At 37.9% G+C, this 16,781-nt stretch overlaps 1 protein-coding gene across 1 annotated transcript in view; it reads right to left on the bottom strand.

Annotated features, from left to right (window-relative positions):
- The window catches only part of GREB1 (growth regulating estrogen receptor binding 1), a 160,277-nt gene that overhangs the window by 118,830 nt on the left and 24,666 nt on the right, over positions 1-16,781 (bottom strand). Inside the window, exon 2 of the mRNA XM_044659545.1 lies at positions 10,093-10,269. Within this exon, the coding sequence (XP_044515480.1) occupies positions 10,093-10,269 (177 nt within the window). The remainder of the gene's footprint in view (positions 1-10,092; positions 10,270-16,781) is intronic.

Here is a 16,781-nt window from a genome sequence, read left to right as displayed (position 1 = left end):
GAACATGAAATATGTAACTAGGAGAAAATGTTCAAAATTTTAAAAATTTTCAAAAAAAATTTTATAAAGATACTTCCTTTTCAATAAAACAACCAGGAAGCTCCAGATATGATGAGCAAATGAAAACCATCACAACAAATATCATTAATTAGATTTTAAGAGACATGAAAAGATCCATTATTGATGTGGGAGTCATTTTCAGGCATCAGTTGCCTTTGTAGTCAAATTACTAACATGCCAGAATAAAGATCAAAACTAGTACAAAATTCAAATAAAATTGAGAAAAATAATGACATCCAATTAAGACAACTCTAATCTGACCTGACCTATTTTTCTAAATAAAATAGACACCAAAAATGGGAAGTATATAAAATAAAAGATGTCAAAACTGATGTTAACAATTTAATATAGCAATTAAATTGATATGAATCAACTATCATAATGAAATTTTTTAAAAGCCTAAAAACTACCTTAGTCATACTCCTTTGGCTTACCAAGTAGAGAAATATGGAAACTAAAGACAACTGTGCTTTAGAACATCACCATATCTATAAAATATAGGGCAATGGAAGACTATGGGCACTATCCCAATACTGCTTCATAAAACAGCAAGAACTGGAGGGGAAAATCAATGTAAAGAAAGACTACCAAGATTCAACTAAGCAAAGTCATCCAAAGGGCATTAAAGAGTAAAACAAGAAGAAAGCCAGAAGGCAACTAAGAGTGTGGGCAGCTACATAGCACAGTGGATAGAGAGTCAGGCCTGTAGTCAGGAAGACGTGGTTTCAAATCTGGTCTCAGGCACTTCCTAGCTGTGGGACCTTCAGCAAGTCACTTAACCCTCACCTCCTAGCCCTTACTGCTCTTCTGCCTTGGAATTGATCTTAGGTATCAATTCTAAAGCAAAAGGATAGGGTTTGGTTTAGTTTTTAAAAGAAGGGCAAAGTGCAGCCTAGACATACTCTCATACCATATGGCAGAAGGATCAGGTCTACAAGTGGTGGGAACACTTCCAACCTGGGGAAAATGAGAAGAAGAAAGAGGATGATGGAGGAAGTAGAGAAGGAAAGAAGGAAAAAGTAAGGAGCAAGAGGAAGAGGAGGAAGAAAGAGGAGGTTTAGTCATATATTAAGTGCAAGTGAGAATCCACATACAACTTATTTCCTTGAAAGATCAAAAGAAAGCAAGGAAGCTCCCCAGTATATTGAATGTATCCCCTGCAGTAGTCTTCTGGAAAAACATGGATGAGAGTATCACAGGGTGTGTAGCCATAGCTGGGCTACAATCTGTATCACTAGAGGAAATAGTCATGTCAATGAGACCACAGATTTATTTGTATAGCTGAGACATGATAAGTCTACTAAAGTAACCCTCTGATGCCATATTGTGGCATGGGGATAATATGAGAGATCCTTAGAAACAACATGAATGAGGCACAAGAGTTGACAGGCTCTGGTAAACTAGAAAGGCTTTGGGTCCAAGCCTGATGACCGCCTATATGTCAATTGCCCAAGACCACTCTTATCTAGTTGGCCACAGAATGATAAATTTTTCAGTTACAGAAACTCCTGAAGGTTATACACATGGAAGAATTACAATCCGTCTCAGTGGAAAAAGAACTCATACGAAGAAGATCCTTGAAGAATTGACATTAAGACAGTAACAAACCTATTATATAGGTGCTTTGGAGGATATGATTTCCTCAAGGAAGGAGGCTCCAAATGAAGAAGTGTTCACCATCAATGTAAATCTAATGACAATTTGTAAACTTATAGAGCTGCCTGAGGCATAGAAAGGGAATATGCTTGCTCAGAATCACAGAACAAATATATGTCAGAGGCAAGACTCACACCCAAGCCTCTCTGGTTCTTGAGACTGGCTATAGCTTCTTTGTCATGCTGCCTCTCAAATACAAATTTTGTTATCTTCATTTAATAGATGAGAGAATGTGCTTCTAAGATGCCCATGAACACAGAGCAATTAAGTTTCAGAGGTAAGATTCTAACCCATCATTTAAATACCAAATGCAGAGTGGCCACTAACAAAGGAGCCAATGAAATAACTCTATATTTGGACTTGTATATTGCCTAAAATTTATGTGCCCAAAACTAAACTATGTATGTGTAGAGACCAGGAAAACAAATTGTCAAGTAGAAGCTGCCCAGACATATAAAAAGACTTATTTCAAAGTTCAAAAACAAATTAATTAGGTGGCAGCTGGGTAGCTCAGTGGATTGAGAGCCATGCCTAGAGATGGGAGGTCCTAGGTTCAAATCCGGTCTCAGACACTTCCCAGCTGTGTGACCCTGGGCAAGTCACTTGACCCCCATTGCCTACCCTTACCACTCTTCCACCTATAAGTCAATACACAGAACTTAAGGGTTTAAAAGAAAAAAAAAGAAAAACAAAGAAAAACAAATTAGTTACCATTTTTTTGTTGTTGTTGGTTGGTTGGTTTTAAATACCTTAAACTAAAGATAGGGAGGCAGGGTTAAAAACCAGGGAAACTATGGGCAGCACTGTGGATAAAGTACCAGATCTGGAATCAGGAAGAATTGAGTTCAAATATGTCCTCAGAAATTTCCTAGTTACTTGGACATGTCCCTTAAACCCCTTTGCCTAGCTCTTGCCCTACTGTCTTAAGAGTCGCTACTAAGACAGAAAGGAAAAGTTTAAAAAAAAAAAACACACACACAGGGAAACAAAATTTAAATCACAAAGATAACAGGCTGAGCTGTAGAGGCAATACAGCACAGGGAAAGACCACTGGATCAAGCTTTAAGAGACTCATATTCAAGACCACCTATTTTAATTTCTCTAGACATTAATTTACTCAACTGCAAAATATGGGCATTAAACTACATGTTCTCTATGATTCTTTTCCAGCTCTAACCTTATGATGTTACATCTATAAGAATAGAAAGATGAAAGTAAACAATCATTTAATAAATGCCTACTATGCTCTAGGCTTGGCATCAGAAGACTCATGTTCAAGAGTTCAAATCTGGTCTCAGACACTAGCTGTGTGACCCTGGGCAAGTCACTTAAGTCTATTGGCTTCAATCTCCTCATCTATACAATGAGCTGGAGAAGGAAATGTCAAACCCTTTAGTATCTTTGCCAAGAAAACTTCAAATGGGGTCACAAAGAATGGGACACAATTGAAAAAAACTGATCAGCAACAAAAAATGTTCCAGGCCCAGTACTCAGTGCTTTACAAATATTTCATTTAATTTTTAAAACTAGATATTACTAGGTACTAAATATTATGATGATCCCTATTTTATAGTAATTGTTTCATTTTTTAGCTCTATATCCTTAGCACCTAGTACAGAGCCTTTCATGGAAACAGTAAATGTTCAATTGAACTAAATTATAAAAGACTTGGCAAAAGATGTTGGACATTTTATTGGACAGATGAAACAGGAAGATTACCACTATATCACAGTATAAAAATAGTTCCTACGTTATTCTCATCATGGTAGGCACATGTATTGGAGATGTATTTATAATGGAGATATATTTATTGGAAGAAAGAATTTTTGTTTAAGTAGATTAGTCCAAGCAATAGTATCAAATTCAAATAGAAACCATTCCCTGTAGATTGCATGTTGATTTACAAGACCACAAATTGACATTATCTATATCACATTGTATTTTTACTTATTTTGTTATATATTTCCCAATTACATTTTAATCTGGTTCCTTCCCCTCCAGAGTTTTGTTGGGCATGAGTTTAACACCTCTGATCTAGAGGATATTTGGGATTATATTAGTGGGCATAAAACAACTGGATGATACATAATTACATACTACAAAGTAGTGGTATTATTGGAAGATGGGGAACTCCTTCCAAGGATATCAGCAAAGAATTCTAATGAAAATTGGATTAAAATGTGAAATGAGAGCAGTAAGATTGGTACCCTACCTAAATTGCTAAAAAAAAAATTTTTTTAAGGAAATACAAGAAACATGAGAGATTCTGGTTTAAGATAATAATCCTCATGATGACCTAAGAAGCCCAAAAGATGATTAACAAGCTAAAATCAATCTACCAACAAGCATTTTTTAAGTGTCTACTATGTTCCAGACCCTGGGAATACAAATACAAAGAATAAGACAATCCCTATTTTCCAAGAGTTTCTGGTACATTAAATTATTGCTCCCAGACTAAAAAAAAAAATCCCTTCAAGTGAACTCTCACCATATCAAGAATAGAGCCCCAAAGGTTATTTGTCAAATAACCAGAGAACTTCAAAACCTGTCTCTTTTTTCCCTTCAGAGTAAAAACCACTGCTTTCCCACCACTACCGCCAAAGATGAGGAATGGAGACTCTTCTCGAATCTAAAAATTCTCAGTTAATGGGGATTTAGAGCTAGAAATGATCTTAGAGGTCATCTAGTCCCAACCTCTTATTTTACAGATGAAGGAATTCAGGCTGAAACAGGTAAAAAGGACCACTCGTCCTCAGATGACAGATCCAGTTAAGAATTTTTTTTACAAGATTTTCATTTTTCCTTCTATGCCTTGCTTTCGGATATGTAGCAGAACAAAGCTTCAGCACACACCTCACTTTTATTTCTGCGACCTTTTCTCTTATAAAACTGTTCAAGCAGACTCTTTGTCAAGTCACTACAACAAAACTCAGTTCATACTGAGAAGTAAAAACTCACTGCTTCCCCAAGATATATCCCAGCCTTGTTTTTATAGGCCACTAAAAGGCACTCAGCTTTGGTCACTGGTATGTTGTAGGGAGATAATCTTCCCCCTGAGGAGTCACAGGGGTTAATGGCAGGAAGCCCAAACAGTTGTCAAGTGGGAAAGCCTGGGACATAAAGCATTATTCTAAAAGAAAAAAGCATAGGTTATTACCAACTGTCCCTTATTACCCATTGCAGGAGCCTGTTTAGCAGGCAATTAAGAAAGATACTACTTCCTCTGTGCAACTGCCGAAGGAGTTTAAGTTGTTAACAAGGCTGGGTACTGAATGAATTGAAAGATTCCTGTCTCTAAGGCAACAATCCTTGCTTGATTTAACACCCACACTCAAGTCCTTTATAGGCATGCTCAATGGTATTCTGACCCATCCATTGCCACAAGATCAAATATTGAGCAAACTACCATATCCAGCTCCCCCAAAACACATCAGCTGCCAGAGTCGCTAGTATCATGCTCAGGTTCTTTTCAAAATCCTTATTCTTCTCATCTTTAAAAAGGGAAATGTCTAGGATCTATATGATTTTACCAAGTTGCTCATGAAAAGAGAATTTGACTTCAAAGTTAACTAAACTCTTTTCTTTGCTCTCATTTTCCTTCTTGGTTTCAGAGTCCACAGACTGCCTCAAACCAGCAGGAGACTTAAGTTTTTGTGCACAAAAAATGCATGGGAAAGCAGATAAGTGACCTTGAACAAGTCACTTCTCAGGGCTGGGTCTCAGCTCAACAATCAAAAAGAGAGGTTAGACTAGGATTGATGGTTAAGGTCAATTCCACTTCAGAGATCTTCCAGTTCTGTGAGAAATGCTTCACTTCTCTTGCCCCCTATATACTATGTCAATCTGCTAAGAAAACCAGATTTAAAGATATTTTATGCATAATCTAGTAAATTAAGCTCAATAATTATAGAATGTGAAATAGAAGGAAATTAGTCCAATCTCTCAGTCTTATAGATGAATAAATTAAGGAGAGATTTGTCACTTTCTCAAAGTCAAAGCTAATTCATGACAGATTCTTGACTAGAACCTAGGCTGCCTGGATCCCAGGGCTCTCAAACTAGAATAACAGGTCTCCTCTCACTTTGGTACAAATGAACCCATCACCCAATCTTGCTTTTTTGTTTTGGTCCTTCTCCAAAAGTTTAGTAAGATTGAATATCCTGAAAAGCAAAGAGGAATAAGGCTAACAATTGAAAGATACCCCTTCTGAAGTGAGAATCAGCAAGAGAAACCTACTGGTGAAGTAAAGAGCTGGTAAAGGTAAGGATCACAAAAAACACCAAAAAAGCTAAAGGCTGGAAGGAAAAGCTAAGTGCCCGGCTAGTCTGACCTGGAACTAAAAGAGAAATCCTCTGTAGCATCCCAAAAATTGGTCTCTGAAGGTCTTTTTGCTTGAATAACTTCACTACCTTCCAAAGCATCCTTTTGTACTTTGAGATAGCACTTATTTCTTTGGGGGGGGGGTTGTTTTATAACTTTTATTTTTTGAACTCCTTGTCTCACCCAGACTACTAGAAGTCCAGTGGCCACTCTCTGTCCTGATCCCAGTATTGATCTTTGATCTCCATGAAAAGCTTTGATCTGCTCCATCTCCTACCTAGGCCCCTCCTTAGGCATTCTGGAGACCCTCATCTCCTGGGAAACTAGAAGCATTATTGTTGTTGAGTCATTTCAGTCATGTCCAACTCTTCCTGATCCCATTTGGGGTTTTCTTGGCAAAGCTATGCATTGGTTTTCCATTTCCTTCTTCAGCTCATTTTACAGATGGAGAAACTAAGCTAACAGAGTTAAGTAACTTGCTCAGGCTTAAGTAAGTGTCTAAGGCCAGATTTGAACTTTCAAAGATGAGACTCCCTGACTCCAATCTCGGCACTCTGTCTACTGAATCAACTAATTGTCAAATTTAATGTGGACATTCAATTAGCCAGGCCTTACTTCAACTCAGAACTCCCAAGCTCAAGAGATCCACCAGCCTTAGTTTCCCCAGTAGCAAGGATCACAGACATTCACCATCACACCCAACAATAACTCTAATTCTTTAAAAAGTTTTTCTTCATAGTGAACCAAAATCTGGGTCTTGGTAACATCCACCCAATACTAACAGTTTTACACTGAGACCAGACAGAACAAGCAATTCATTTCTCCTCCCTGTGACAATCTTTTAGATACATAAAGTTGTCATGTGCCTTCTAAATTTTCTATTCTACAAGTTTTATTATCCCCATTGTTGAACTAATCTTCCAATAGCATGTTTTCCAGCCCTCTTCTGTGGCTCTCAGTTCTGTCCAGTATCAAAAACATAAAGTCCTTTTTGCTTTTGAAAACTCTTCATAGTCTGCCCCTCTCCCTCCTTTCCAGTCTTCTAACACTGACACTCCATCTCCTCTCCTAAGTCCCATTTTCACTGAATATGGAGAGAATTCCATGCCTGACATTCTCTCCTACTTTATCTTTATCTCCTGAATTTCCTGGAGTCCCAACTAAAACTCACCTTCTACAGAATTCCCAATTCCCTATTCCCCTTAATTCTAGTATCTTTTCTCTGTTGATTATTTCTATTTTTTCTGTATATAGTTTGTTCAGTTACTTTCTTTTAAAAAAACACAAAAAAACTTTGCCTTCTGTCTGAGAATCATTATTAATAAATATTGCATCTAAGGCAGAAGAGTAGTAAGGGCTAGGCAATTGGGGTTAAGTGATTTGCCCAGAATCACACAGCTAGGAAATGTCTGAGGCCAGATTTGAACCCAGGCTCCTCCCGACTTCGGGCCTGGCACTCTATCCACTGTTCTACTAAGCCACCCCTACATGGTTATTTTCATATTGTCTTCCCCATTTGACTGAGGTCAAGGACTTTCACAGTACCTGGCACATAGCAGGTGCTTAACAAATGTTTATTGCTCTGCCTTTCTCTGAATCATTACATAGTAGGTGTTTTTTTAATGCTTGTTGACTTGACTCTAATCATCCGGGTTGCCTTCTTCTGGAAATGCACTAGCTAGATCTTTCATATAACGTGCCCAGCGCTGAATGTAGTATCCCAGGGGGATTCTGCCCAGCTAGGGCAGAATGCATCAGAACTCTCTCCTTCCTTATTCTAGAGGTTATGCTTCTTATTGACTTATCTCAAGCTGACTCCACAAAAACTAAGATTTTTTTTTCTCATAGAAACTACTACCTAACCAGCTCTTCCCCACTTGGTATTCATGAAATTGATTTTTTTAACCCAAAAGTACTCTGTATTATATTTATTAAGCTCTATCTCACCCAGTTTGGCTCATTATTCTTGCTAGTAACCATTTCGCAAATTCAATAATATATTTGTAAGCATCTCCTGAAAGAAGCCCACAACTCAGTGAGGTGATGCTATTATTATTCCCATTTTACAAATGAGGATATTAAAGCTGAAAAAGGTTAAGTGACTTTCCCAGAGTCACATAATTAATATCTGAGGCAGGTTTAGAACTTGGGTCTTCCTGACTCCAAGTCCAACACTCTTATCTACTGTGCCACCTGAAGGCCTCTTAATAGATTTACTAAAAACTCTGAGACTCACCTTGGCTACAAAGCAAGTGTAACTTATCTGGTGATAAGCCCTTTTAAACTTAGACTGATCATTTAATCAATCACTAGGACCTTATTCAAACCTTTGCACCTGGGCAAGACTTGCCAAAGTTTGTCCATTGGCACAGCCTTCAAAGACCCAAGTTTACCTTTACGCCATTAAGAAGGTATCAGAGTGCAATTTTATTCAAAGTATAATTTTTTAAGTCACTATATTACCTCAGACCCTTCACTGTAAAATAAAGGGGTTAGACATAAACTAAGTTCCCTTGTCAGCTTTAAATCCTATGGGTCTATAAAAATCACTAATTTGAATAAGATTTTCAAGTTCAGAAAGTACATACTCATATGAAAGTTCGTGAGGTAAGTATGTATCTCAGTTTTACAGGAGAGCAAACAGGTTTAGAGTTGGTGAAATGACTGACTAATGGATACATAGCTGGTAGCAAAAGCAGTACTTAAACTGGTCTCCTAATGTCAGTGGTCTTTCCATCCAATCATAGTATCTAAATCCTAGTTATCTTTTGCAAAGAAAATAAGCATTTAAATGACATCTAAGTGACTTACTATTGAATCACCCAAAGGGTCTATGTAGTTTTAAGGTGATCTATTCACTTAGATGGGAAAAATACATCTTTATTTTTTTTCATCTCTAACTGAAACTTAGCATTTCCTTCTATTATTTTTCCCAATTACATATTTTTTTAACATTTGTTTTCCAAAGTGTAAGGTTCAATTTCTTTCTCTCCCTCCTTTCTCTCACTCCACCCTGAGCTAGGAAGCAATCTTATCTAGATTACATATGTGTGATCATGCAAAATATATTTCCATTTTGGTCACGTTGAGAAGACATATTGAAAAAAAAACAAAAATAACACAGGAAAAAATTAAGTGAAAAACAATATTTCAATCTGCATTCAGACTCCATCAATTCTTTCTCGGATGGTAGATATCATTTTTCATCATGAGTCTTTTGGAATTGTCTTGGATTGTTATATTGCTGAGAATAGCTGAGTCATTCACAATTGATCATTTGACAATATTATTACTGTATACAATAGGTTTTTCCAGGTTTTTCTGAAATCCTCCTGCTCTTCATTTCTCATAACATGATAGTATTCCATCATAATCTACCACAACTTGTTCAGTCATTCCCCAACTGATGGACATCTCCTCAATTTCCAAATCTTTATCACCATAAAAAAGAGCTGCTCTAAATATTTTTGTACAAATAGGTCCTTTTCCTTTTTTTAAATCTCTTTTGGATACAGACCTAGTAGTGGTATTACTGGATCAAAGGACATGCACAATTTTATAGCCCTTTGAGCATAGTTCCAAATTGCTCTCCAGAATGGCTGGATCAGTTCACAACTCCACCAATAATGCATTAGTGCCCAAATTTTCCCATATCCCCTCCAACCTTTATCATTTTCAATTTCTGTCATATACCTCAGAGTTGTTTTAATTCACATTCTCTAATCAACAGTGATTTAGAACATTTTTTTCATGACTATAGATACTTTTGATTTCTTCATCTAAAAATGCCTGTTGATATCCTTTAACCTATTATCACATGGGAAATAATCTTCTATTATTTTTAAAATTTATTCTAAGAAATGCTCCATAGGAATCATTAGACTACCAAAGAGATCCAAGGAAAAAAAAGGGTTAAGAACCCTTGATGTACAATAATGACCACAAGAAATAATCATCTGGGGAAAAAAAGTTTTCTTTTGTGCCTCTTTTATGCCTCTCCTCCTCATCTGTGCAAAATGGCAACTCTAAATATGCCTCTGCAAATATTTTACTTACCCAGCAGGGCATTGTGCCCGTTATCATCTGGTAAGAATCTTTTATCAACAGCACAAACCAGAAGGTGGTCTGGCAGATTGGGAGACTTTGCCCCAACAAGGAGGAAGCCTGAAGGTACTTCAATTGGCTCATTAGAAATGGACACGAGTCTCAAGTCTTTTCCAGCTTGGCAAAAACCTAAAAGAAAAAAAAAAAAGGAATGTGATTAATATACATTTCTAAGTGACTTTCATAAACCAAGCATTCACACAGATATAATGTCAAACTTGTTTTTTAAGTAAGCAAAAGCCCATCTTACAATTCTCAAATAATATCATATTGGCAAAACGAATATTTATATAGAGGATCCATGATTTCATTGTTATGGATGTGTTCCACTGTTGCAGATCAGACCCCCTCTAGACCTCAGCAAAGAGAATTATGTGTTTCTAGGACACACAATTTATCACCAGAGAGCCACACTTCTGGTAATAGAGCTCTTCACATTTGGCTAGGGTGCTCTTCAGAAGATATATAGAATTCGGCATAGGGGTCAATTTTGGAGACACTTCTACTTGGCAAAAACTGCTAGTGCTTTTGTTCACTCCACTAGCAAAACTTTTGAGACTAAGATAACAACAATGACAATAGTAATAACAGCTAGCATTTATATAGTACCTACTATGCACTAGGCACTGTGGTAAGTGCTTTGCAAATATATCTTTTGATCCCCACAATAACCTTGGGAGTTGGGTATTAAGCAATTAATCAATCAATAAACATCTGTTAAGTGACTACTCCATGCCAGTCACTGTACTAAGCATTGAGGATACAAAAAGGCAAAAGATAGTCCTTTCCCTAAAGAAGCTTACAATCAAATGGAGGAGACAACCATTAACAAATACATATAAAACAAGTTATATACTGGATAAACAGGAGATGAGTAACAGAGGGCAGGCAGTGGAATCAAGAGGAGTTGGGGAAGGCTTCTTATATAAAGCGTGGTTTTAGCTGGTACTTAAAGGAAGCCAAGGAGGTCACTAATCAGAGAAGAAGAAAGAGTGTTCCAGGCATGAGAGGCAGCCAGAGAAAATTCCCAGAGTTAAGAGATGGAATGTTTTATTTGAGGAACAGCCAGGAGATCAATGTCAGTGAATTCAAAGGTACATGTCGGGGAGAAAGGTATAAGAAAATTGAAAAGGTAAGAGGGAGCTAGGTCACGAATGGCTTTGAATGCCAAAAAGAACATTTTGTACTTGCTCCTGGAAGCAATAGGAAGCCACTGGAATTTATTGAGCCCCATCATCCCATCCTACCCCCACCCACTGCTGGACTATGACATGATTAGACCTTTGTCTTGGGAACTGGCTGAATGGAGAATGAAGAAGGAAGAGACTTGAAGCAGGCACCCTCATCAGCAAATCATTGCAATAATCATATTATAAGGTGATGAAGACCTGAACTAGTTGAGGAAACTGAGGTAAACAGATCTTCCAGGTTCACATGGCCAGTATGTGCCTAAGGCTAGATTTGAAGTTAGGTCTTCCTGACTTCAGGCCTAGATCACTGTTCACTGAACCATCTAGTTGCTTCTATACCATCTCCATATCACCCCAATAGAGCATCAGAGAACTTTAGCAGAGATATTTCATAAGATGTAAAGGATTTGTAGCTAGAAGAAAACTTTGAAATCATCCATTTAAATTTTCCTTTCTTATATAATTGAGAAAGAAGGAATCTTAAAGATATGAAAAATCAGAGATTCCTGAGACTAGGTCAGGAATGCTTGAGTTCAGATTCCAATACTGGCACCTTACCTGGGAATCCACATTTAAGAGACTTCACCCCTCAGAGTTCCCATTCCTGAATCTGTAGTTACTGTTGCTCATTTCAAAGGTAGTAAGAGAAGCAAGATTTAAACTGAAATTGTCTAAACTCCAAATCCAAACTCTTTGCTATAATGTCTCAATATAAGTATTTAAATAAGATGGCATTCAAAAGAAATAAAAACAAATTATAGAAAACATGCTTAGCCATAAAACCCTAAAGCCCAAATTATTAATTTCTAATACTATAATTTACACTTTTTGAAAAAATTATAAGTCCACAAGCTGTGATATCTGGTTCTTATTTTGAAATTTTACTTTTCTGGGGAGATCTTGAGCTTTATATCACTCAATATACTGTTTCACTATTTTCAGCATTATGGTAAGTTGAGACATATCTATTGTTTTGAAGTTGTAAAGCTTTTAAAACACATTGTTTCATCTGATTCTCACAACAATCAATGGGTATTAAGTATTGTAGGTGTTATCTCCATTTCACAGATGAGGAACAGACTTAAAGAGCTGATGTGTCTTGCCTACAGTAACATCCAATATGTCAAATGACACTCTCAGTAAATGACTCCCAGATCTATATATCCATCTCTCTGGTCTTCTTTTTTCTTTTTTTTAAAGCCCTTTCCTTCTGTCTTAGAATTAATACTGTGGACTTCCGGTTAAGATGGCGGCAGAGTAAGGAGCAGCTGCTCGATCTCTCCTGACCGAACCACACAGAACCCCTCAAGGGGAAATAAAAACGAGTCCAGAGGAACGAAGGAACCCCACAACAGGGCGCAGCATTGAAGGTACGCAGAATCGGGGCATTTCCACACTTTAAAGGGGTGAAACAGTTCACACTAAAACACGAGAGGAAGAAGCCCCTCCCCCACCCCCCACACCGCACACCTCGCACAACACGCATAAGCAGGTAAACAGGACTGGGGCAACCAGATAACCACTGGCAGCCCCGGAGCCCGTACCTGTGCGCTGCAAGACTAGGGACCCCAGGTGGCTGGGACTCTCCCTGAGCGCCCACGTGGGTGAAGGCACCGCCTCCAGCCAGGACAAAGGCCCCTAAACCTCAGCCTTTCCCAAGCTCTGAAGGCATTGCCTCAGGGGCAAATAAAGATCTCCAGCCCACGGACTTTCACTACCTTCTGCGGGGGTGAAAGCAGGGCGCTAAGAGCAGCAGCGCAGGCAAAGGCACTGCCCTAGGCTTGAATAACGAGCTCCAGCCCAGGCTTGGACCTCCAGTGAGGACCCGGTGCAGACCGGAGCGCGGCTGTGGAAGCAGCCCCAAAGACTGCTGAAGGAACCTCGGGCAGAGGGGCAGACCGGGAACTACCAGGAGGCCTGACCCAGAGGACAAGGAGACCGGAGGCCCCCCCCCCCCCAAGCTTGCAAGGCCCAGGCAGACCCGGAGTGCAAAGACAAAGCGGAAAAGGGGCGGGGCTAACAATGGCCAGCAATAAGGAAATCCAGAAGAAAAAGACCATCAAGAGAAACTCTGGACCACTGGACAACTTCTACACAGAGAAAATCCAGACAACAGAGGAGGGAAAACAAAAATCCAAACCTCCCCAAAAAAATGAAAGCTGGTCACAAGTTATGGAAGAGTTTAAAAATGAAATGCTAAGGAAGATGGAAGAAATCTGGCAAGAAAATAACAGTTTAAAAGGCAGAATTTTGCAATTGGAAAGTGAGACAAGACAACTGAAGACCAAAAATGACCAGATTGAAAAGGAAAACCAAAACATTAAAGCCGAAAACCAAAACATTAAAGCCGAAAACCAGTCCTTAAAGGCTAGAATCGAACATTTAGAAACCAATGATCTCTCAAGACAACAAGAACAAATAAAACAAAGTCAAAAGACTGATAAAATAGAAGGAAACATGAAATATCTCAAGGAGAGAGTGACAGACCAAGAAAACCGGTCTAGAAGAGATAACTTGAGAATCATTGGTATTCCAGAAAAGGCAGAAATTAATAAAAACATGGACTCCATACTCAAAGAAATTATTCAGCAAAATTGCCCTGAAGTTCTACAACAAGAGGGCAATATAGACATTGAAAGGATCCATAGAACACCCTCTAAACTGGACCCAGAAAAGTCAACACCCAGAAATATAATAGCGAAATTGAAGAGCTTTCGAGTCAAAGAAAAAATCTTACAAGAAGCCAGAAAGAGACAATTCAAATATCAAGGAGCACCAATAAGGATCACACAGGATCTGGCAGCCTCAACACTAAAAGACCGCAAGGCTTGGAATACAATATTCAGAAAGGCAAGAGAGCTGGGCCTGCAACCACGGATCAACTACCCAGCGAAACTAACCATATACTTTCAGGGGAAAGTATGGGCATTCAACAAAATTGAAGAATTCCAAGTTTTTGCACAAAAGAGACCGGGACTAATTGGAAAGTTTGACACTCAACCACAGATATCAAGAGAAAGATGATGAAAAGGTAAATAAGAAACAGAGGGAAAAGAAAGAAAACTCATAGTCTTTTAAGCTTGACTCTTTAAGGGCATAAATAAGATCTAAGTATCTGTATTACTAGGTGGAGAAATGCTATGTATAATTCTCTGAAGTGAACTCTATACACTATTATAATATTCACTATTATAGCAACCAGAAGAATAATTCATAGGGAGAGGACAGGATACTAAATGGTCTAAGATGACATGGGGGGTGGGAAAGAGGGGAGGAAGAGTAGGGGACACCAAGAAAAATCCGAGTAAATAAGAAAAATAAGATATTCTATTACACACAAAGAGGGCATGGGAAGGGGAGGGGATAAATACTACCATAAGAAGGAGAGGAAGAGAGCATTAAGAGGTAATAATCAAACCTTACTCTCAGTATAATCAACCCGGAGAAGGAAGAGTAGCTTTATTATCCATCTGGATAAAAAACTCCATCTAACCCTACTGAGAAAGTCAGAAGGGATAAATCAAAGGGAGCAGGGGAGTGGGGAGGCCAAAAAGGGAGGGAAGAAGAAGGGGGAGGGAATTCATTCGGTCTTTAAAAAAAACAAAAATAAGGGAACAACAAGGGAGGGGACAGAAAGGGAAGTCAATCAAGGGAGGGGATAAGGGATACTGGCTGAAAGCAAACCACTGGTGTAAAAGAAAATAGTGCAATAAGAAGGAGTGGGTCTAGGGGAGGATACAAAAAATGTCAGTGAATACACAACTAACAATTGTAACTCTGAATGTGAACGGGATGAACTCACTCATAAAACGGAAGCAAATAGCAGAGTGGTTCAGAAACCAAAATCCTACCATAGGTTGTCTACAAGAAACACATATGAGGCGGGTAGACACACACAAGTTCAAGGTTAAGGGTATGAGCAAAATCTTTTGGGCATCAAATGAGAAAAAGAAGGCAGGAGTGGCTATCATGATCTCTGACAAAGCCAAAGTAAAAATAGGTATGATTAAAAAAGACAGGGAAGGTCATTACATCCTGATTAAAGGCAGTATAAACAATGAGGAAATAACACTGCTCAATATATATGCACCAAGTGGTATAGCATCCAAATTCTTAAAGGAGAAACTGGCAGAGCTCAAGAAGGAAATAGATAGTAAAACCATAATAGTGGGAGATCTAAATATTCCTCTTTCAGATCTAGATAAATCAAACCAAAAAATAAATAAGAAAGAGGTAAGAGAGATAAATGAAGTCCTAGAAAAATTAGATCTAATTGATATGTGGAGAAAAATAAATAGGGACAAAAAGGAATACACCTTCTTTTCAGCTGCACATGGTACATTTACAAAGATTGACCATGTAATAGGGCATAGAATCATGGCAAACAAATGCAAAAGAGCAGATATAATAAATGTAACCTTCTCAGATCATAATGCGATAAAAATAATAATTAGTAAGGGCACCTGGACAGGCAAGTCAAAAACCAATTGGAAATTAAACAATATGATTCTTCAAAACCAAATTGTCAAAGAAGAAATCATAGAAACAATCAACAATTTCATTGAAGAGAATGACAATGATGAGACATCCTACCAAACTATGTGGGATGCAGCCAAGGCAGTACTCAGGGGGAAATTTATATCCTTGAGTGCATATATTAACAAATTAAGGAGGGCAGAGATTAACGAATTGGGCATGCAACTCAAAAAATTAGAAAGCGAACAAATAAAAAACCCCCAGATGAAAACTAAATTAGAAATACTAAAAATTAAGGGAGAAATTAATAAAATCGAAAGTAAAAGAACTATTGAATTAATAAATAAGACTAGAAGCTGGTACTTTGAAAAAACAGATAAAATAGACAAAGTACTAGTCAATCTAATAAGAAAAAGGAAAGAAGAAAACCAAATTGACAGTATAAGAGATGAAAAGGGAGACCTCACCTCTAATGAAGGGGAAATTAAGGCAATCATTAAAAACTATTTTGCCCAATTATATGGCAATAAATATAACAATTTAGGAGATATGGACGAATATTTACAAAAATATAAACTGCCTAGATTAACAGCAGAAGAAATAGAATACCTAAATAATCCCATATCAGAAATAGAAATTGAACAAGCCATTAAAGAACTCCCTAAGAAAAAATCGCCAGGGCCTGATGGATTCACAAGTGAATTCTATCAGACATTCAAAGAGCAACTAATCCCAATACTATACAAATTATTTGATATGATAAGCAAAGAAGGAGTCCTACCAAATTCCTTTTATGACACAAATATGGTACTGATTCCAAAGCCAGGTAGACCAAAAACAGAGAAAGAAAACTATAGACCAATCTCCCTAATGAACATAGATGCAAAAATCTTAAATAGAATATTAGCAAAGAGACTCCAGCAAGTAATTACGAAGGTCATCCACCATGACCAGGTGGGATTTATACCAGGAATG

The sequence above is a fragment of the Gracilinanus agilis genome, chromosome 2, assembly GCF_016433145.1.
Source record: "Gracilinanus agilis isolate LMUSP501 chromosome 2, AgileGrace, whole genome shotgun sequence".
Lineage (NCBI taxonomy): Eukaryota > Metazoa > Chordata > Mammalia > Didelphimorphia > Didelphidae > Gracilinanus > Gracilinanus agilis.
The sequence above is the reverse complement of the archived record's forward strand: the minus strand, read 5'-3'. Positions and strand labels throughout refer to the sequence as shown.